Source organism: Balaenoptera musculus, chromosome 12 (assembly GCF_009873245.2).
Source record: "Balaenoptera musculus isolate JJ_BM4_2016_0621 chromosome 12, mBalMus1.pri.v3, whole genome shotgun sequence".
NCBI classification, from domain to species: domain Eukaryota; kingdom Metazoa; phylum Chordata; class Mammalia; order Artiodactyla; family Balaenopteridae; genus Balaenoptera; species Balaenoptera musculus.
In genome coordinates this window covers 49,540,355-49,563,806 of record NC_045796.1, presented here as the reverse complement: position 1 = coordinate 49,563,806, position 23,452 = coordinate 49,540,355, and the positions used below count along the sequence as shown (strand labels likewise).

Here is a 23,452-nt window from a genome sequence, read left to right as displayed (position 1 = left end):
TTACATACATCATGAAATGATTATCACAACAAGTTTAGTAAACATCCATCATCTCATAGATACAAAATTAAAGAAATAGAGTAAGTGTACAAATCTTATAGATCAATTTAGGTGAGACATAACTTTCTAAATAGCCGTTCCCAGTAACAGCTGCTTTAGTTGTTGTGAATTGCCCATTTTGCCTGAGAATTGTTTTGTTTTGGTTTTCTGGATTTTTTTTTTTTTAATTGGAGTATAGCTGATTTACAATGTTGTGTTAGTTTCTGCTATACAGCAAAGTGAATCAGTTATACATTATAATACATATATCTAACCCTTTTTTTTTTAATCTACTCTTTTTCAGATTCTTTTCCCATATAGGTCATTACAGAGTATTGAGTAGAGTTCCCTGTGCTATACAGTAGGTTCTCATTAGTTATCTATTTTATATATAGTGGTGTGTATACGTCAATGCCAATCTCTCAGTTTATCCCTCCACCCTTCCCTTTGGTAACCGTAAGTTTGTTTTCTACATCTGTGACTCTATTTCTGTTTTGTAAATAGGTTCATTTGTACCATTAAAAAAAATTCCACATATAAGCGATGTCATATGATATTTGTCTTTCTATGTCTGACTTAACTTCACTCAGTATGACAATCTCTAGGTCCATCCATGTTGCTGCAAATGGCATTATTTCATTCTTTTTTTTATGGCTGAGTAATATTCCGTTGTATATATGTACCATATCTTCTTTATCCATTCCTCTGTTGATGGACATTTAGATTGCTTCCATGTCCTGGCTATTGTAAATAGTGCTGCAGTGAACATTGAGGGTACATGTATCTTTTCAATTACGATTTTCTCCAGATATATGCCCAGGAGTGGGATTGCTAGGTCGTATGGTAGCTCTATTTTTAGTTTTTTAAGGAACCTGCGTACTGTTCTCTGTAGTGGCTGTACCAGTTACAGTCCCACCAACAGTGTAGAGAGGGTTCCCTTCTCTCCACACCCTCTCCAGCGTTTATTGTGATGCTGGCCATAATGGTGATGGCCATTCTGACTGGTGTGGGGTGATACCTCATTGTAGTTTTGATTTGCATTTCTCTAGTAATTAATGATGTTGAGCAGCTTTTCATGTGCCTCTTGGCCATCTGTATGTCTTCTTTGGAGAAATGACTATTTAGATCTTGTGCTCATTTTTTGATTGGGTTGTTTGTTTTTTTGATATTGAGCTGCATGAGCTGTTTATATATTTTGGAGATTAATCCCTTGTCGGTTGCTTGGATTGAAGTTTTTTTTTAAAAATAAATTTATCTATTTATTCATTCACTTATTTATTTTATTTTTGGCTGCATTGGGTCTTCATTGCTGTGCACGGGCTTTCTCTAGTTGCAGCAAGTGGGGGCTACTCTTCGTTGCAGTGCGCGGGCTTCTCACTGCGGTGGCTTCTCTTGTTGCGGAGCATGAGCTCTAGGCGTGCGGTCTTCAGTAGTTGTGGCACGCAGGCTCAGTAGTTATGGCACAGGGGCTTAGTTGCTCTGCGGCATGTGGGATCTTCCTGGACCAGGGCTGGAACCTGTGTCTCCTGCATTGGCAGGCGAATTCTTAACCACTGCTCCACAAGGGAAGCCCAGGATTGAAGTTTTTATGGCTCCTCCATATCCAGTTTTTCTTTATTAGCTTCCAGAAACATAACATGCTCTTAGTTTTCCTCATACCTCTCTATCACTCCTTCTTAGTTTCTTTTCTGGTTCCTTATTTTTCACCCTGACCCTGAATATCAGTCCTAGGGCTTACCCCTTGATCTTTTTCTCTACTCATTCCAAATGATGGTTTCATCTAATTTCCTACGTTCAGATATCATATATATGCCAGTGGCTCAAAATTTATATTTAGCTCAGGCCTCTTTTGAATTCTTCACCAGACTCTTATAGCTATCTGCTTACTTAATATCTCCACTTGGATGATTGTTAGATGTTTCAGATTTAACATGTCCAGCCCTGAAGTCCTGATCTTACCCCTGTCCCCAAAACCTGCTCTGCCCTCAGCCATCCTTATCTCAGGAGATGGCAATTCCATCAGGCCCCAAACCTTGGAGTCATCCTTGGCTCCTGTTTCTTTCATACCATACTCCTGATCCAGGCCAGAAATCCTGGTGGTTCTCCTTTCAAAATGTATCCTTCCCTGCCCCCTGTAGTCTGTACTAGTCTGTGTAGTCTGTACTCTACACAGAAGCCACAGGTGTTCTTTCAACACACAAGTCACTCTGCTCAAAATCTTTGGGTGGCTCCCCATTGCTCTGAGAGTAAAAACTAATGTCCTTATAGTGGCCTACAAGGTCCTCCATGGTCTGTCCCCTCCTATCTCTGATCTCATCTGGCCCGGTCCCCCTCACTCACTCTGCTATCGCCACTCTGCTCTCTTTGCTATTCAGCTTTTAGTGAGGCTCACCCTGACCACCTGGTTAAAACCGCCTTCTTCCCTCTCCCCTCCACATACTCCCAAACCCCCTCACACTGCTATTTCTTTTTCCATAGCGCTTCATACCTTCTTTTTTTTTCTTTTGAATATATTTATTTATTTATTTGGCTGCATTGGGTCTTAGTTGTGGCATGTGGGATCTTCGTTGTGGCATGTGGGATCTTTCTTTGCGGTTAGCGGGCTCTTCGTTGCGCCTTGAAGGCTTCTCTCTAGTTGTGGTGTGTGGGCTCCAGAGTGCATGGGCTCAGTAGTTGCAGCACATGGGCTTAGTTGCCCCGAGGCATGTGGGATCTTGGTTCCCCGACCAGGGATCGAACCCGCGTCCCCTGCATTGGAAGGCGGATTCTTAACCACTGGACCACCAGGGAAGTCCCCATAACTTCTAACATGTTACATAATTTACTTGTGATGATTATTGTTTGCTCTCTGTGTGTATACCTCTGCTAGAATGTAAACTTCTCGAGGCTAAGGGTCCTTCTCTGTCTTGTTCAGTGAATGAACCCAAGCATCTACCACAGTGCCTAACGTACAGTGAGTGCTCAAATATTTGTTGAATGACTATCTTATGGATAAGTCTAAAGTGACACCATATAAGGAGTATTCATTTTCTCTCCATTTTGATCTTTAAAATTCTCTACTTTGATACCAGAATGATGTTTCACATGTTATACCTATAGGACATGATGGTATTCATATCCATTCAACACTTAATCAATAAGCTCAAATTCAGCAAACCTAAGACTAAGTAACACTAATGCTATCTGTTGATGGGGAAAAGAGTTGATGTGTTTTGCTTTTGACCCATAGCTTTATATGCATGTTGAAATTGAAACTTTATAAATGGAAGAAATTTCTGTGTCTCTGTCACTATTGTGTAAGTGTATGGAAGGAATGAATGGCTATCCCCGTTATCAGGGAAAGCTAGACAACTGGTGTCTGCTCTACTGTGTAGTAACTGAAAATCTTGCAGAGCCTTGGGTGGTGTGTGTGAGAACAGGATGAGGATGCAGGACCAGAGCCTGACCACAAGTCTGCATTGCTTTGGTAGAGCACTGACCACAGGGCCACGTCAGCCGGATGACTGATAAATGCCTACAAATGACAACGATGATGCAACTCTTCTCAGCGGCAATGTTCCATCCTCAGTACGAGAATGATGACTTAGTTTTTATTGCTTTCACATCTGTCCACCACTACTTGCCTTGAAAAGCTGCACCTGTGTTCTCTGACTCCATAACATATGGCAGTCAAGTTTTGGTTTTTAAGCTCTGACCCACATAGTTCTCTATCGGAGAGAAGATGACTGACTCATGCGTTGAAATCTGCAACATATGTGTTTATTGGCCCATTTTGAAAAAACTCCGTAAGTTATAAGTGTGTCAGTTTTGTGGCAGATGGTAATTGTTCTCAAAAGAAACTCTGATCTGGTAGGGAAGATCCCACTTTTCTGAGACTGATTGAAGGCACCATCATTTGCCTGCTGACAGGGCACTTAAGTGGATACCAAGTCCAGCTGTAATTGGGAACAAAAAGTTATGTTTTTATTTTTTAATTTTTAAAAATATTTATTTGGTTGCATTGGGTCTTCGTTGCAGCACGTGGACTCCTTAGTTGTGGCTTGCCGGCCACAACTATTTGTGGCATGTGGGCTCTTAGTTGTGGCCTGTGTGTGGGATCTAGTTCCTGGACGAGGGATCGAACCTGGGCCCCCTGCATTGGGAGCGCAGAGTCTTAACCACTGTGCCACCAGGCAAGTCCTAACAAGTTGTGTTTTTAAACTAGAAATGAAATTTTGAGGCAAATAAGCCAATAAATGGGACATGTAGTACCTCAGGAGATATTTTATGGCTTTGATTTAATGCCAAATGCTCTGTGGGTCAGTACTGGAATGTAGCTGTTAGACCTCACTGGCCAGGTCACCTCTGGCCATGTTGTGATGACAGCAGGAATATTATCCCAAGCCAGAGCTCAGGGCACTGAGCCATGCAAATAGGAACAGCAGACATGCTTTCATCTCTTTTGTGGCTTCCTCAGAGGGGGATTCAGGTAACATTTGTCAAGAATCTGTCATGTGCCAAGCATCTCCACAAAATCTCAGGTAACCATCACAAGGATGAGTGTAATAAGTGTAATAAATAACTATATACTTGGAGCTAAGGAAACAACTCTGCTAAGTTAAGCTATGCTCAGTCGAGGTCACTCACTGAGTTTGCTCAGAGCTGGGATTTGAACATAGATCTCGGACTCTAAGTCCCATGTTCTTTTCATAAAATAGTCTGCTGTTCCTTCATCGGATCACCTCAGAGGTGGAGTGCCGCCTACTGTCAGCCACACTGGGCCTGGACCAGAGTTTTCTTTGCCTTGCAAGTTTCCCTCTATTCTCTCAGAATGAAGCACAGAGGCAGGGTTGGACCATCCCGGCGCTCAGAGGATGCTGCCCAGCCACGGAGAGGACTCCTGAGGAAACAGGCTAATGGGGCTGATGGGATACCACCTAACCTTCCTTCCAGACCCCACATCTCCTCTTTTGGTCTTTAGTACGTTGTGAATATGAGAAAACTGAATTGCTTTTCACAGCCTGTGACAAGCAGAACATGGAATATATATAGTTTTATGTTCAATTTTGTTTCCTACAATAAACATTAAGCATAGCAGAAGAAAAAATGGACAAATGTATAAATTTATAGCAAGAGCTATCTTATATTTGATTAATAACATAAGTACTATTACAGGAAAATGGAAAAAAGCAAATTGCTTGAATTTTAGAGTTATATATAAAATCTCTGAGGCCACTGATGGATCATTAAGTGTCCTGAGAAGGCCCTAAAAGCCTTGGAAAAGCTGTTCCTTCTCTTTTGTTTTTTTTCCCCCCAGCTATATCTGTAATGTTTTTCTTCTTTTTAAAATGAAGTATAGTTGATTTACAATATTATATTAGTTTCAGGTGTACAGCATAGTGATTCAATATTTTTATAGGTTATACTCCATTTAAAGTTATTATAAGATATTGGCTATATTCTTTGTGCTATACAATATATCCTAGTAGCTTAATTATTTTATACATAATAGTTTGCACCTCTTCATGTCCTACCCTCTATTTTGCCCCTCCCCCCTTTCCTCTCCCCACTGGTAACCACTAGTTTGTTCTCTGTATCTGTCCTTCTGTCTCGTTAATGTGTAAATTTCACCAGGTCTTTTGTTTTTAACTGTCTCATGTTTTATTTGTTAAAATATACTTTTGAATAATCTCAAAATTTAACTAATATGGATATTTGCTTATCCCTCAACTCATTGTATTAATATCAAATTAAAGTTTGTTCAAGTTTGAGGAACCTAAATTTAGCTGATAAGGGTTCTATCATGATTTTTATATCAACTAGAAAATAAATTGTTATGATAGAGGATTAATAGAAATAGAAATCTTAATTTGAAGAATCTTCCTTTGTGAGGCTATACCTGGTCACTGGCTTTTACCCCACATTTACCAGGTGGCTCTGGTGAGGGGAGAGAATTGTCTGATCCATTGAGAGTATATTTCTGCTGGTTTAACCTTATCTCTAAGTTCTGACACACCTCTTTGGAAAAGCCCTCACAGACACTCTAAGTTCTGACACACCTCTTTGGAAAAGCCCTCACAGACACTAACTCCAAGGATTACAGAGCACCAGGAGAAAAGGCCACTTTATGTATTCATACTGTAGGGAAGAGTCTTTAGATCCAAAGAAAGTTTGAGGGCTGCACATCTCTTATGTATTAGCTCCCAGATGCCCTGCCACTTTCCATTTTCCCCTTTGCTTTCCCCACTTTCTAGCCCCATTATCTGTATCTAGTTTTCTTCACCCCTCTACTTGTTGGCAGCTCACTTGTAATCAGAAAGTTTATATTCCTTCGTAACAAATTGGAGAAAAGCTCATTTAATGGTAGGTAGTGCCTACCATTTGGAGGCAAAATTGCAAACATGGACAACTGGTGTGCAGTTACGTAATCCAGCTGTGTCTGCATCCATGTCAAATTCAACTGATTTATTCTCAGAGTAACATGACCAGAACAACTGTAGCATTCAGTCTTCAGAGCACGGTTTAAGATTCTGTATGCCCAGTCCTCACAGCCATGCAAGGGTTTGTTTTAAACTATAAGTTTCTTTTAAACACATATAGTATTTTTTATTTCCCACGTGTTTAATTAACATTTAGTTTATAAGGAGCTCCCACAAATATTCTCTCTCACCGGAGCCTCAGGGCCACCCTGTGAGATGGGCAGGATCGGTTTCCATTCAGCAGGAAAGGAACCGGACTTGGGGTTGTTAAGACAACTTGCTTAGGGTTGCAAGGCCGGTGCCTGGTGCAGCTGGGGCTTGAGCCTGGTCTTCTTAAGAGTGTGGCTTTGAAGTAAGATATTTAAATGCCTGCAAAAAAAAGTAGGACAGTAATTTAGGCGTTCAAGGGATTGTACAGGTCATTTAATTGCACTTTTCTTTTTTTTAAGTCTGGTAGAGGGACTAAGACACAGAAAGGTTAAGTTGCTTGCCAAAAGTTACATAGTTATAAAAGTGGCAGAACCTGGTGTAACATGTAAGAATATCCGTGGAAAATGAATGGAAGCTTATCGTAGCCTAAAGTGTAAATGTGTATGTAGTAGAAACTGAATCATTAGAGGAATGAAGGTGTCTCACCTTACATAACTCTAGTCAATTTAGAGGGTTCATTTCCCAATCGGGAGGTTGCTTCCCCATTTTGACACAGTCTAGTTCTTCAAAGCTGCCAGTAACAGTTGTACTGGCTTTGTCGTCTTTCTTTCATGGATATATTTAGAGCTCAGGGTTATGGTTATTGTGTGGCAGAGCCCTGAGAATGCAGGATTCATAGCAGAATCCATGTAAACCAAAGGCTACTGTATGTTGGGCCAGGACTGGGTTGCTGAGCTGACCTCTCCTGTTGTGTTTATCTCTGTTCATTGTAAGGTTCTGACAGGAGAAAAGCCCTGGTGCCCATTACATGTCCTCAGCCCTGGAATGATGATTGCAGAGTTTTGGAAACATTTTAAAAATGATTTCCAATGGAGTTGTATAATCTGACGAGTTGCCCTATCTCAGTCTTCTTGGCACTACAACCAAATAAAAGAGGCAGAGTTGACATTTTAATTTTGTTTTTAGCCTGGACACTAAACACTAGAGGCTAAATACTAGGGGCTAAAGTTTCATTATTTCCTCCCTCCTTGCCTCCCTCCCCCCCTTCCTTCTTTTTGTTCTTGATTTGGTTTATTATTCTGATTATTGTTACTTTAACACTTATTAGCTATGCAGAATGCTCTGGTAGTTTGCAGAATAAAAAGTAATCACATTGCTTTTTCACCAAGATTTTCTAATTTAAGTAATTTTTGTTCTTCTATTTTTCATTCAAAAATAGGCTTATAAAATTTCTTTGACACAAGAATATTTCTTTGTATAGTGTATTAATTTAAATATCAGAATTAACCATTAAGATTCCCTGTGTGCTGATTATATACACACGCACAACTCCTACATTTTTTCCCTATTATGTGGTCTGGAAATGTTTTGTTTGTTCACTTATTTTCATTTCATTCATTCATTCCCATCCCACTGAACTTCCAGAAAGAACATAAAGGTATTTCCTTCACACGTATATTTTTTGAATCAACTCTCACAGCAGCCTTTTATGAGGAAAGCAGTGCTAATACTGGTTTCTCCCACTAATAGATAAGAACCTTGACCATCAGAGAGGTTTTATTTTGCTCAAAGTTGCGCAGTCAGTGGCAGGGATGTTATTAGAATAGAATTAGAATGGGTTATTCCATTCTGTCACTGTTGTATTTTCTTGAACGTATGTGACTTCCTCTAATTACAACTCAGTTGTACAGATTCAGGTTGAGCAGATTCAAGCATTCAAGTGAATATCTGACAAGTATTCACTGAGCACCTGTTGGGTGCCTCTAGGTGTGGGGATGCAGTGGTGAGAAGAGACGTGATCTCTGCTCTCACGGAGCTCAATAAATAAGTAAGCACATAAATAAACAAGGTAGTTTTCATATAGTGATATTTTCTTTGAAGAAAATAAAATGAGATGGAAGGTGATGGTGGGACGTAACCTTAGTTTGTAAAGTCAGGGACAGCCTCTTTGAGGAGGTGCGAGGAGGTGCCAGGAGGTTCCTTCTCTCAATGAAGGGCAGCATTAGGTATTTGGAAGATACAAAAATGATACAGCTTCCTATTGCCCTCAGGAAGCCTATGACATGGAATTTCTCTAGTTTCCATCTTTAAGGCCAGCCAACAGTTGATGAATTTTTTAATTCAACTTATTTTTATCTGATATATTCAAATCTGCATGTTAGAAACTTAAAATTCTTGCATAGGACCCAAGCGTTGCTTTTTCTCCAGATACTTCATTCACGACTTATAACTTCTGATAATACACTACAGTTTCTCAGTTCTCATGTGATTATTACAGGAGTAGACATCCTCTCTCCATCACTTTATCCCCACTTTTTTTCAGATTTTTTCAATGGTGTCTATGCTTTTCTTGCTTTTCTAACCTTGCATTTATTTCCCTGCAGATCTCAACATCTGCTGAAATTTGACTGCTCAGGTTAGTGAAAATTTGCCCATTTATCAGTTTTGTGCCTTAGGCAGTATTCACCAGCATTCTCCTACTTGAGATGAATAAGGATCTTTACTTCTCTGGCCACTTGTGTGTGACTAATTAATGGCGACGTTAAATATCTACAGAACATTTTCATCAAAAAAAAAGCTAGCCGGGTTTTTTTTTTTTTTTTTGGAATTTTTTTCTTTCAAATTGTAATACACTAGCATAGGAACATGATAGGAAGACATTACGTAACTAATACATAAGAAATCTAGAAAACTGATTATTTACAAATAAACTAAAACAGAGCTGCTGCTTTTAGTGAGGTAGAGTAAGCTTGTCATGTGTTCCAAATTATATTTATTTAGCCAAAAATAAGTATTTACAAATAATTCAACAGTAGTTTTTAGAAGTGATGCATGGTTCATTCAGGCATGAAAATTATCCCTAGAATGTAGGCCCCAAACTGCTAAAAGATTTAAAATTTGTGGGGGAGAACGAAATCCACAAACATTTAAGAATATCTAATTTTAACTTAAGTTGAAAAGCAGCAGTAGTGTATTTTTGTTAGGCCCTTATCCTGTATAATGTATTCAATGTAAGTATGGGAAAGGCTGGTGAAAACTGTGGATTTATCTACAAAATACATTGGGGAGTTTTGTGTGGGGAGTGTCCTAACGCCTCAGGAAATGATAAAGAAGAACCAGCTAAGATAGATCAGACAAGGGTAGGGACAGAGCCTCCTCTCCGTTGCTCCATCCCCAGCACCGAGCATGTGCCTGGCACACAAATACTTTTTGACCAGTTTGAGGCTGAGCTATAGGTTGGTTGAATTGCTGCAATATGATGTCTACTAATTTCCCTACTCGTGACTACTTTTCATTCTAATAGTACTTTATGTTCTTCAAATTCTTTTTTCTTTGATTTTCAATATACAACCCCTGGAGGTGAGAACAGTTTTATCTCCATTTTATAGGGAGAGGAGTTAGTTGTTTTTGAGACTTTCTCTGGCCACACACAAATAGTTAGTGACAGGGTGTGGTTTAAAGGTTAAATAATAGAAGTAAAAGTATGCTTATCTAGACTAGTGTCAATGTGGAGTAATTTAAAGATACGGAAATGGGTGGCTCGAGGTACATAGTCAGCCCTGCTGAAGTGAAACAACACCTCTTAGGCCTTGTACCATCTCCCAAGCTGCTTCCAGGAGAATGGGATGCCTAGGTGACCACAGCCCAATAAGTAGCCTAACAGATGACCCACGCTCTTGACCCATGTACACATCTGTGCAATTTAAAATGTTGCCATATGTTGATTATTTAATTTATGAAGCATTATAATAGCCTCAACATACATCTGGTATCCCTGTTCCTACTTAACTGTATCTGCTTCTGTGAATACATTTTTTCCTTTTATGTTTCTTTCTCCTCGGGAGCTGTCTCAGGGACTTCTCACAATTCCCTGCCAGTGTCTCCTGGCTCCTGTTCTTCAGCTCTTGGGGCTGCCTTGGATCCTGGAGTAGGGATTGCCCAGTCCTAGGGTTCCCGTCCTACCTCTTCCTTGTGAGGTGCTTTATAAGTTCTGTATCACGTTCACCTTCACAGCCACCCTGTCACACATCTAGAGCAGTGTGTCAGACCCAGTGCCTCCTTTTCTCTCCTGAAACAAAATTCCTAGGTCATGAAACCTACCTATATACATAATTTTTTAAAAAATCAGTAATGCCCCACTTGTCACACAAGGAGAAATAAAAAGTAATTCTTGAATAAAATAATGCATATTTTAAAAGGTAATGCTTGGGATACATGTGACAACATAGAGGAACCTTGAAGACATTATGCTAAATGAAATAAGCCAGATACAAAGTCTATGATTCCACTTAGATGAGATACCTAGAGGAGTCGAATTCATAGAGACGAAAGTAGAATGGGGGCTGCCAGGGACTTGGAGAAGGGGGGAAAATGGGGGGTTATTATTTAATGGGTACAGAGTTTCAGTTTGAGAAAATGAAAAAGTTCTGGAGATGGATGGTGGTGATGGTTGCACAAGAAGGTGAATACTTAATGCCAGTGACTGTATACACTCAAAACTGGTTTAAATGGTAAATGTTATGTGATATAAATGTTGTTAAAATAAAAAAAAATAATTGGAAAAAAGGTAATGTTTGGGCACAACTATATCAGAAAGATAAAAATAGCCTCCACAGATTTCTGAAACACCCCCAAGGGAGTGGTACTGCCACTATTGTGAACCAGTGTGCAGTATTGGTTTGAAACTAAGAAACTGATGCCCAAGATCTTAGACTCAGTAAGGAGTAGAGCTCATAATTTGACTCCAAAGACTTTTTTCTTCCTGCTATGCCTAGGCCTTCCAACTCTCAGTCCACAAAAGTTTTCTCTCTGCCATGCCAGCTGCCTTAATCCAGACCACTCAGGCTTTGTACTTTCTTATCTATCCTAAAGGGGTGTGGTCCTTTTCTTCCTGAACACTAAAATCATAAGACAGGACTGAACATGTTTAAAATAATGTTAATCACCAACATCCCCAAACTCTGAAATAGTCTTATTCTTAAGAAAGGGGTAAAAAATCGGGGTAGACAATCTCAGAAGTATGTGAAAGCGACAGCAGTGGAAGGAAAACTTTTCTGGGCCTAATCCTAACAATTGGCTTTTTAAAAAAAATTTTGGACGCGCCCCGCAGCATGCGGGATCTTAGTTCCCCAACCAGGGATCGAACCCATGCCCCCTTCAGTGGAAGCTCGGAGTCCTAACCAGTGGACTGACAGGGAATTCCCCAATCCTAACAATTTTTAATCTTCATTCAGATAAAAATTTTTTTGAATTTTATGTGATACTAGGGAGAGAGTTGGCAATTAGATAACTCTTAGAATTAATAGAAAAGACACTCACTATGGTGTGACTTACGAAGACTAGAGGAGAAAGGAGGACAGATGGTTTTTGGTAAAAGGGTTCTCTAGCCAGCACCACTAGTCTGAGGGAATCTTAGTGAGGAGAGGGTAGAAGAAGGTAGAATTTTCATGGAAGGATCAATCTTTTTTCACTTTAGAATTAAGGGCAAAATTAAGCTGAATAAGAACTAATAGTGCTCTAATTTCTCTCAAAAATTAGATCTACCTTAAACAAATTAAAATTTCAGTAAAACAACAGTCTACACATCTTTCTGTGTTCAAGAAGAAATAGAACCAATTATGATAATTTACAAAATATCTGGCTTATTAGCATTATAGCCAGGGTCATTAAGTAAAGTTATAAAATTACCCAGGAATCCTAGTGATTTAAATAATACTTTCTGAAATTATCCCCTTCTATTTTAAGATGAAGTCTATCTTAAACTTCTAAAATTTAACCTTATTGAACTAGCCTTTTGTTGGGTGCATTTGTTCATCTTGGACTACTTTTCCAAATTCATGCAATTCAACTAATGACTGCAGACTCCATAACCCACACCTATCTATTTGCATATACATTTAGCTGATAGGTGATTTTATCACCAGATAAATCCAGGAGTAAGTTTAAAAGAGCATATCCCCCCCCCACCTTTTTTTAAACAAATGCAAACATAGAAACACATGATGCCTCAGAAGAGCATTAATCACAACCAGGAGTCCACATCTTCGGAGACCTTTCTATCACCGTGTATCTTCGAAGTACTCTACTAAAGCGTTAGTCAGGCGGTCATGCCGTGGACCATGGCTGAGACCTCCCGAGCCATCTTGACCAGAGTAGAGGCAGTCTACCTCCTTCACAGATGGGCACTGTCTTAACAATTCACAGTCCATTGTGTTCATCCAAACTATCCAGGAACCAAGGGTCTGAGAGAGTGGTGACCCTGGTGTGCCAAGAATGAGACTTCAAGAAAGAAACTATTCAGAATCATATTTGGATTTAGGTGGAATGAATTTTTTAAAAAAATGGATTAAACATCTTTCATTGTTCTGGAAGGACTAGAGTAATTTTTGATAATTTGAGAAATATCTGACACAGAAATTATTGTCAGGGTCACTACATAATTTCAAGTTACCTAAAAATCCTAGTGACTTATTTTTTATTTTAAGATGAAGTTCATCTTAACTTCTATAATTCAGGATTATTTGAACTGGTATCTGAATCCAAATTGGTTTTGATAGACAATTCCTCTAGAACATGTTGCCGAATCTTGATCTGATCTAAATAATGCTATGTTAAGGATGGACTTTTCTTTTTTAATCTAAGGAAAATTATTTTTCAAAAAAACAAAAAGAGAAAAATAATAAAGGGTTTAAAGAATTTTTAGAGTTAGAAAATGTTTTCAAAATCAGACCAAGGTTTTCCAAACCATTAGCTATCTTCCTTCCTTCCAAACTCTTTTTCTACCCCTTGGTGGCTGTTTAATAATTTTCCTGGAAACTCTTCCCTCTTTTTTTCTCAGTCCTGACATTTATCTGTCTTAACAGCACCATGTGTGAATACTGGCACCATGGAAACCCATCTTAATGAAATGGAAAGACTGGCCGTTTAAAAAAACAAACAGAACCAACTACCCATGCCTCCTAGAGTCCTGCCAGGCCAAAGGTCTGCCCTCCACTGGGTCAGCTGCTGAGCAGGCAGGCAGTACCCGCACCACGGGTTTAGTCGTGTCAAATATCTTACTAGTAAAGAGACAGTGGGCTGCCTAAGACCTTAGTCCTTAAAAATGTTGGCAGGCAAGGAAATTCTGTGTTTTCACTTCAAGTACATCTTGGAGCTGTTTTATTTCAAAGCACAGTTTATCAAATTTAACCAGTTAAAATGATGTTTTGAGGCTGACCTAATCAATGACTGTCTTATGGCTATAGAGTCCTATTTCAATATTATATGATATAAAGGGCTTAATTTTATGTACCCATATCTATAGACTTAGTTTCCTGCTATCTTTAGTTACCGCACTGGGCTTGCTGGTGTACACTGCCCATGTAAAACTTCCTCAGGGAATGAATGCCCTTACTTCTTTTTCTTAGCAAAAACAAGAGATAGAGAAAACATAGTTGTTTAAAAAAGAAAGAAAAAACCAAACCAAACCCTCATTCCATTCAGAAGATTTCTGTTCATCTTTCTTTGAAGTCAAAGGGTAATATAAAGTTTTGATTTGCAACAAAATCTGAGATTATCCATTAACCACTCTAGCAGGCCTTCTACTGCCTTTCAAATGTACATCTAATTTTTAAAGGGACCAGGCTCTTTTCTTTGTGTTTACCTTTCAAAAAGTATATTTAAGTAGAATGGTCTTTTAGAGTTACGGAGTAGCTGTTCAGATGTTGAAAGGATATATTCTTAGAAATTAAAACTGCATGCAAGTGAGAGGCAACAAGCTGAAACTGCTAATCTCAGGAGTGAACAGCAAGTGAGCAGAAGTGCTCTGAATGCAGCATCTCTGTTGGGAAGTAGGAAGCTGCAGAAATCATTCTGAATTCCACAACCCCTGAAAATATTGTGTAGCATTTACTATCCCATTTTTGAATGTACTGTGTAAATGTAAATGATACAGGTCCCCTGTCCCCGCCAAGAGTTTATTCTCTTAGACACAAAAGGAGTGCACGTGACTACCTGTTGCCCACCTTCTTTTCAGCTTGTTGGTGTGGATCTGAAGAGGAGGGCAGAGGATCAGGGAATCAAATGCTCACAGACAAGGACAGATGATGACTGCTGTCTGGAATCTGTTAATCTCCCAAAGGGCGTAGTAACTGCAACAGCAGTGGATGATAAATATTGTCATTTTGTTTTTCTTCCTCAGTCCTGCAAAGGCAGTTGTAGTTTCATTAGTCCCATAGCCTGCAGTGCTCTATCGGGCCTGGTTTTACTCTGCTTTCCTGGCCTTCCTAAAATACTGCCTTTGTTAGCACTTGGTACTTGAGTCAGTCAGCTGTTCCCACAAGTCCACTGTCAGAAATAAAGTTATCTTTGTTTTACATCTCCTGTAGTTTCCCTTCTTTCTTAACTACTATACCTCCAAAGATGTATAGTTTAAATTGTATATACCAAAGTTTTATCATGTTGTTATGTAGTAAGTTACATAAAAGATCTTAAATAAAAACGACCCATCCCCTTAAAAAGTTGTGTGTGTGGAAGGACAGTGAGGCTAATGACCATCATCGCATGGCCAAATAACACAATCTTAGAAAACAGTATAAGTAATTATTAGACTTTTTTTTTTTTTTTTTTTTGGCTGCACTGTGCGGCTTGTGGGATCTTAGTTCCCTGACCAGGCATTGAACCCGGGCCCTCGGCAGTGAAAGTGCCGAGTCCTAACCACTGGACCGCCAGGGAATTCCCTAATTATTGGACCTTTTGGACGAGTGACCTCCTTGTTTTGCAGATGCGTAGCATCACTGGATTTCAGGGGCTTCCGTAAAGAAAGTGAGTTGGGATTCCCTTCTGTTGGGCCATCTTCTGTTGTGAAACCATTTGTCAAGGAGAAGCTTGAGTTTCTAATGCACTTACGTCAGCTGTATTGGACCTGGTTTTGTACTATGGCCTCCCCAAACTGAGCTTCCTTCATGGTTGACTCTCTGACAGCCAGAGGGCTCAGCCTGGGATCTCAGTGGAAGAACACTACCTGATGTCTCCAGATGTCTGGCACTGAGGCTCCCTGTAGGGAAGAGGTAGAGAGGGGAGCAGACAGGGCTAGGCCAATCCAGCAGGAGGGTCACTTTCTTAGGCTGCTGCCCTCGACCTCTCAAAACAGCTCTGCCTCTGGGCTCTAGTGAGCGGGGAGGAACTTCTCTCTTCAGTTGGCTGGTCAGAAACATGTCATCTATAGAGAGAGGCTGAATCACCATTTACTTGAGGTGGGGATGGTTAGGAGGAAAGGGGGTAAACTGTGAGCTAGTGTGTCTTTCTTTCACCCGTGGATAAAGAATGAGCAGATATTATGGGATTTAAGTTCTTGGTTATTTTTGGATAATGAAACAATAAATAGGGTTTCACACAATCCAAAAATGGCTTCTGTGGTTAGCGAAAGTTGTTTGAATGATGGAAAATGTTACAGGAGCAGGCAGCGTTCAAGCTGTCAGTCAGCAAGGCTCTGGTAATCCCTGAGAGGTGTGCAGCCCTGGAGTAAACAGATGTTTAGAATAGAAACAAAAGACTAATTCCCTAAAGGCACTTACACATTTGGATAAAGTCCACTTTAAACCACTGCCGTACAAAATGGCGTTATCCCCTGTGTAGATAGTGGCTTCTAATATAAGCTTTGTATCGGTTTAAATAAGTTAGGTTAAATACGGAAACATCTGTTCAACATTTTCATGTCCCTTTCCATGTGACTCTTTATTTGAAATAATCAGTTTTGCCAAGCGTTCATGCCTTCTCCTAAAACTAAAATGTGTGCCAGTCTCCAGAGGATAGAGAGATGGGCAGGGATTCGTAGAATAGTTGGCGGCAGTCATGGGAGGCCCAGGCTGTAAGTAGAACACACCAGCTTTCCTGGGTACTGCTCCCTCACCAAGAAAGGCTCTCTAGGACCCAGAGATGCAGCATCCCCAGATTCCATTCTCCAATCACCCAGATTCCCTTACTTCTGACAAAAACCCAAAAAACAAAAACAAAATAAACCTCAACTTTACTTTGCAAATTTTGGCTGAGGGTGGGGAAGGAGGTATTAGAAGCCATAGTTCTTGCTTTACTTAAACAATGACAACAATAATAAAATTCAATGAAATAATGCCCCTTATAGCTGAAGAAGTAAGTTTCCACTTAAGCGTAATTTGAATTTACCAAATTTACCTTATTTCAAGAGACCGAAAACATTTCACCTCATTATTTCTTTTAAGGATTACAAAGTGTACAGCAGGGGGAAAAAATAAACCACTAATTAAGGATAATAGCAATTTGGCAGGCAGGTGTTCTTAGTTTCATCAAAAGAATAACTAGCATATTCAGTCTTATTTGAATACTAAAGAATGTCTTAAAAAGTTATTCTAGATCCTTTGGGTGTTTCCTAAAGTGGATTAATACATCAGAGTCTGGATTCAAATTCCAAATAAAGCTGATGAATACACATAATTATTATCTCACCTGCCTTAGATCAGGTTATTCGTTTTCTTCAGAATTGAGCTGGAATCCATCTCTGATAAGGACTTGGAGGAATTAGCCAGTTTGAGGTCACTTTTATCAATAGCTGTTTTATCTTTGTGGCCACAAGTGAATTTCTTAGACCAGCACTCTTCAATAGAAATATAATGCAAGCCACATATGTAATTTTACATTTTCTAGTAGCCATATTTTTAAAAGTTAAAAAAAAAAACAAATGAAATTAGTTTCATAATATATTTTATTTAGCAAATATAGCCAAAATATTATTCTAACATGCAATCAGTGTTTTAAAATTATTGAGATATTTTGTGTGGTTTTTTTTCCACTAAGTTTTCTAAAATTTTTTTTTTGTGTTTTACACTTAAAGCACATCTCAGTTCAAACTAGCCACATTTCAAGTGCTGGATAGCCCACGCGTGGCTAGCACCTACTGTACTGGACAGCACAGTGCTGACATGGTGAGGCTCAGCAGCAAAGTAGGGAGGCTTTATCGGTCAAACCAGGAGTTTGAGCTTTACCCTGAAGGCTGTGGGGTCATAGCAGAGCAGTGTTATTTTTAATTTTGAACTTAATCAGGTGGTCTCAGAGAATGCAGGTTAGAGATTCAGGAGTGGGGGCTGTAGCATGAAGCACATTAAAGGCTGTTGTAGGGGTCCAGGTGACGAGTGATAACCCAGACTCAAACACTGTGGGGGACATGGACCAAAGGAAGAGTGTCTGAGAGATTTAGGAGGTAAAATCATCAGAACTGGGTGGTGACTGCTGGATCTGAAGGGAGGGAGGGGGTAATCTAGGATGGTTGTCCAGTTTCTAAACCTGGGTAGTTGGGCCAGCAGTAGTGGTGGTAACTGAAACGGAGGGAGGCAGGCTGTGAGGGGGTGAGTGCGGCAGGGTACCAGCTGGGCCATCGTGCTTTCCGGCAAATTTGCTTTGCAGGCTTTCAGAATTCAGGCCAGCGTTTGGTGTAGGGGACAGTGAGTCTGATTGTTTGAAACAACTGTTTGTTACAATAGCTCAGTGATTTCAGAGAAAGCAGTGGGAGTACAGACATGCTTTTTCTCCTTGCTGTGAGCACAGATAGGTGATCACTGAGAAAGTGGAAGCGCTGAGCAAGAGGTGGAAAGCGTGGAACTTAGGGGCCGTGGGAGCAAAGCTTGTGTTAGACGGTGGGTGCTGAGCCACAGGTTTTGTCACCCATTATAACACCTGCTGGTCACACTCCTTTTAAAACATTGTCGGGTTGTAGATTTGCAGTCACTATTCTAAGTAGACTGTAAATTGAGGGAAAAGGTCCTTTAAAAAAAAAAGGCTAAAATTAATATCACTCTTAACTGTGTGTCAGGCACTAAGTTCTCTACAGAGGTATTTTATTTAATCCTCACAAGCACCCTCTTGAAGCACTGTTGCTGTCTGCAGTTTACAGACAAGGAGACTGAGGCCCTAGAGGTTAACAACTTACCCAAGGTCACAAGGCTAGCAAGGAATGGAACCAGGACTTAAATGCAGACATTCTCTCTCCAGGCCTTTCTTCTTTCTGTTAAACTGACTTGTATTTTTTTCTGTTCTAATGCCACACAAATAGGCAAATCCTCAGGCCGAGAACCTTATGCTTTTATCCTGTAAGCTCCAGTATAACTTATTTCAGTTTGGTTCAGGTCCTCCTAGAAGAGACGAAACTCCAGAATTGAGCCTTAAACTGCCTTTCAGGGGAGCAGATGATGGCCGGATCCTTGGGTGACCTTGTGAGGACAAGGTGGCACGGTGTGTTCAAAGGTCTCTTCCTTTAGCTCATGGCCCAGTGGTAACTGATAAAGGGTGTGCTGGTTACTTTTTATTAAAAATGTTTTTTAAACCCTCTTATAAAAATTCTTATTTCATTTATAAACAAGCGAAACCATGTTAGCTTTTCTTCATGTGTTCTCATGAAAAATTTTATAAATTTTTTTTACAGAACAAATTTTATAAATATTTGAATTTGGAAGGGGATGAGAGTCCATAACATGGTAGAGACACAAAGGCATTTGTACAAAGCTTCAAAACTTGTCCAGTTTTCCTACCATATTTAGTGTGGCTTCTTTCTCCTTGGTCTACAGATGAAACACGTGAATGAAAGGTTTCAAGATGAGAAAAATAAAGAGGTGGTTCTCATGTGCATTGGCATCACTTCAGGAGTTGGACGGCTGCTCTTCGGCCGGATCGCAGATTATGTGCCTGGTGTGAAGAAAGTTTATCTACAGGTACTTTCTTAATAAGCCTTTTTTTCCTCCGGCAAATTTATCCTTATCACCTAATGGCTCATTATATGTACTTATTTTCTTAAATTCTTCTGTAAAAATGAGAAATATTTTCTAGAACTTAACTTTTACAAGCAGTCTTTCAAGGGCAAAATCAGTTATGAGTTTTGGGTTTTCAACATGAGAAATTGGCGAACAAACAACAATCTTTGTCTTGTCATGGAACTCCACCAAACCAAAATGGTTTTTGCCCATTGCTTTTTCTAAGAATGCTTTATTTTTGGCATAGTTCTCATAGTCACGTGCCTTTTGCAATACCCTGTGAAATTCAGGGGTGTGCGTGTCTTTTGAGTTTCTTTACTGCAGATCGCCTCCTGGGTATTGTGGGGTGTGCTATTCCAAGATCACGTCGACACTTATTTGACAAGTATTTAAGTGACTCCTCCGTGCCAGACACTGTGCTAAACGCTACAGATGAAATATGGTCTGTGTGCTCAGTAGTTAATGGTCTCCTGGGAAGACAGATAAAGCAGTGCTGCAGCACAGTGGAATAATGGTATGCTAGATGGGTACCATAGAAACATAGGCGCAAAGCATCTAAACCACTGGAGGAAGTCTGAGCAGGCTTCCTGGGCTGGCAGAGTGTTAAGAGGTGAGTAATAGTTAAATAGATAAGGAAGACAGAAAAGGGTGTTTGTTGCAAGCAGAGGAAGCCACATGGGCAAAGAGATGTTAGGTCTGGGAAACAATGTTTGAAGGGACTAAAGAGAGAATAGTAGATTGATTGGCTGAGGGGTAGGCAGGAGTCAAGTTGGGAACGGCCTTTATGAGCACAGAAGAGGCTGAACTGTATGCTGAAATCTACCAGGAGCCATTAAGGATTTTAAGCAAGGGAGTGACATGACATGAGTTGTATTTTATAAAGCTTAACCTAGTGACTGTGAAGGGTGGAATGCAGAGGAGGAAGGGCAAGAGTTCAGACAGTCACAAAAGGCCACATATCGTGTGGTTCCCTTTATACGAAGTGTCCAGAATAGGCAGATCCAGAGACAGAAAGTGTAGCTTAGTGGTTGCCAGCGGCTGTGGGAAGGAGGGTATGGGGAGTGACTGCTCCTGGGTATGGGGTTTCTTTTGGGGTGATGTAAATATTCTAAAACTAGATGGTAGTGATGGTTGTACAATCTTGTTATTAAACTAAAACCCGCTGTGAATTGTGCACTTTAAATGGGTGGGTGAATTTTTTGGTATGTGAATTTATATTTCAATAAAGCTATTATTATTATCTTTTTAAAAAGCGGAGGCACAGGGACTAGTTGGAGAATACTGAAATAGTCTAGGCAGGAGGAACCAGGGCAGAGATGTTGGGATCAAACAGGGATACAGGAAATGAGAATTCTGTGGAGCCACCTAAGCTGGGTCTGAGATTTGTGGCTCAGGTAACAGTGGAAGGTTTTGCTATTTTATCGAGATCAGTAATTCAGTAGAACAGAGTAAGATGATGAGTTTGTTTTTGCCATGTTACGTTGGTAGTGCTTGTGGGAAAGCCAAGTTGAGTTTGGAGCTCGTGGGAGAGCGTGGCTAAGAGACCTGTGGGACTTTGGCATTAGTGGGCTTGTATGGGGTGAGTAGAGCGTGTGCACGGGGACACTGAAAGGGAGTGGCCAGACTGGTAGGAAAAAAGCAAGGCACATAATGTTTCCAGGTGCAGGAGTGGTCAGCAGTGTCAGTAACTAGTGAGAAGGCAGGCACGTTAAAGACTAATAGGTTTTCACTGGATTTAGCAGCAGAGGGGAGTTTCAGTGGAGTGGCAGGTGCAAACGACTGATCATGATCAGCTGATTAAATGGAAATATAGGCAACTTTGTCAGGGGCTTGGCTGTGGAAGGAAGGTAAAGGAGAGCCAAAAGGGGGGCTTGGGACTGGGGATTGAGCACGTCTGTTCACTGTAGAGATGAGGGGCAGTATCTGAGCAGGGCCTTGAAGGAAAGGTAGAACTTGGGCGAAGGACATGGTTGGAAAAGACATTTATTACAGATAAATTGCCTTTAATTGATTTGAAGTAGTAACCATCACCATTTACTGAGCGCTTCCACGTGCCAGACGATGAACTGAATGCTGTACGTACACTATCTTCTTTCCTCCTTGCCCAGCCCTTTGAGGAAGGTACCGTCGCTGTTTCCACTTATGGATGCCAACACGGAAGAACAGAGAGGCTACCTCACTGTGGGTGTTTGTGTATAGCGCCAGGCAGAGAGCCGCAGGAAGGAGTCTGGTCACACAGCTAGAAGGAAGTGCAGACAGCTGGTAGAGTGCTACTTTTTAAAATATTCACTGTGTTAGGATCACTCCCCCTTTTATTAATACCCAACTGCTGATATCCCTGTCGAACACTTAGCAGAACATTGTCTTGTTCTCAAGTGTCAAGGGAGCCCTCTAATGGAAATTGGTTGTATTACAGACTTTTGGCTTCCTTTCATTTATTAAAATAAAAAAGGAGTGCCCATTGTGTGCCCCAAGCACCAGCCCAGACCCTGGTGGGGGTGATACAAACGAGACAGACGTGGTCCCTGAGTTCCTGGAGCAAGACTTGAGGCAGGAGAAAGCTGGGCGTGAGTGGGAACTCAAGAAGACAGGGAGAGTGGCCTGGGAAGAGGTTGGGAAGAGCAGGGCATGGGAAGAGGAGGGCCCAGATTAAACAGGGCCTTGAAATCCCTGATGCAGACATTTTACTTGAAGCGTAGTAGGTGTTTGTTGGAGAATGACGGGATTTTACATTTTAAAGTCGCTGTGGTCGCTCTGTGTGTGGAGGCTGTATTACTGGGAGGGAAGCAGGAGTGCTGGAGGAAGGGAGACCAGTTAGGAGGCCAATACTGTGTCCGGGTAGAGGCGATGGGGGCCCAGACTAAGGTGCTGCGATGGATGAAGTCATGGTATGTTTTACACATCAGCACTTTACTCCGGAACAACTATAACTTTAGAAAGTTTCCCCCTACAGGCAGGGCAGTCGGGTCACTTACAACATATTGGGGGCACATATGTTAGTATTTCATGTGATTTATGAAAGAAAATATAGCCTTTCCTAGCTTGTCCCATGTTTGGTCTGCAGTTACACAGCAGTGCGTTAAGAATCAGTAATTTTGTTTTGGATGAAAGGTTAGTCACAGCCTGGCTTCTTTTAGGTCGCATCTGATTTTTTTCATCCAAATGTGGTGCAGTGTGTGTAGCACCTGGTAGTACGGGCTGAGTCACAGGCGAGATGACTGCAGTCCAGCCCGGGGAGGCCGACGGAGGAGAAAGGCGGCCTTCAGTGTGTCCTGTGCTGCTGGGAGCCACCGACAGCACAGGGGCCAACGCAGGCCTACCCCACGCAGGCGGCTGGGCTCACCACCCCGCTCTGTCCCTCCTTTTTCCTGGCTTCCCTGCCCCAACTCCCAAACATTCAGTGTGGGTTTTGATTCTTGGCTCTTTCTTTTCTGCTGCGACCAACTCCAGCTCTGCCTGTTTGCTTATTCTTCCTTCTCTCCCTCTCCCTCTCTCCCTGCCTGGCTGTCGGCCCTTTGGCGGCCTTTAAGGGTTGGAATGCTTCTGCTGCTTACCTTCCTCTCCTGCCTTTCGTTGGTGCTGTGTTTTCTCAGACATGCCTGCTCCCTGCTTTCGTCTGTTAACAGCTCAACCTGGTGGGGCCACGGCAGTTCCCCTCCCTCTCTGTCCCCATCACACGGGTTCTGAGTAGCCTCCGGGCCCAGAACACACTTCACAGCCTCCCACATGGTCTACTTTTGGGGCACAGTCATCTTGGGTTTGGGAGGCTGCAGAGTAGAAAAGCACAGGCTCTGGAGTGTGATATGACTTGTCTGTAGATCTGGCAGAGGGCTGTGTGAGGACTCATGGTGACAGCTTGCTTGCTTATTTATTTATTTAAATTTATTTATTTATTTTATTTAATTTATTTTTGGCTGTTGGGTCTTCGTTGCTGCACACAGGCTTTCTCTAGTTGCGGCGAGCGAGGACTACTTTTCGTTGTGGTGTGCAGGCTTCTCATTGCGGTGGCTTCTCTTGTTGCGGAGCATGGGCTCTAGGCGCGCGGGCTTC

The 23,452-nt window shown here is 41.1% G+C and overlaps 1 protein-coding gene across 1 annotated transcript in view; it reads left to right on the top strand.

The window, feature by feature from the left end:
* SLC16A10 (solute carrier family 16 member 10) overlaps positions 1 to 23,452 on the top strand; it is a 131,777-nt gene that overhangs the window by 98,729 nt on the left and 9,596 nt on the right. The window contains exon 4 of the mRNA XM_036871330.1: positions 19,220 to 19,363. Within this exon, the coding sequence (XP_036727225.1) occupies positions 19,220 to 19,363 (144 nt within the window). The remainder of the gene's footprint in view (positions 1 to 19,219; positions 19,364 to 23,452) is intronic.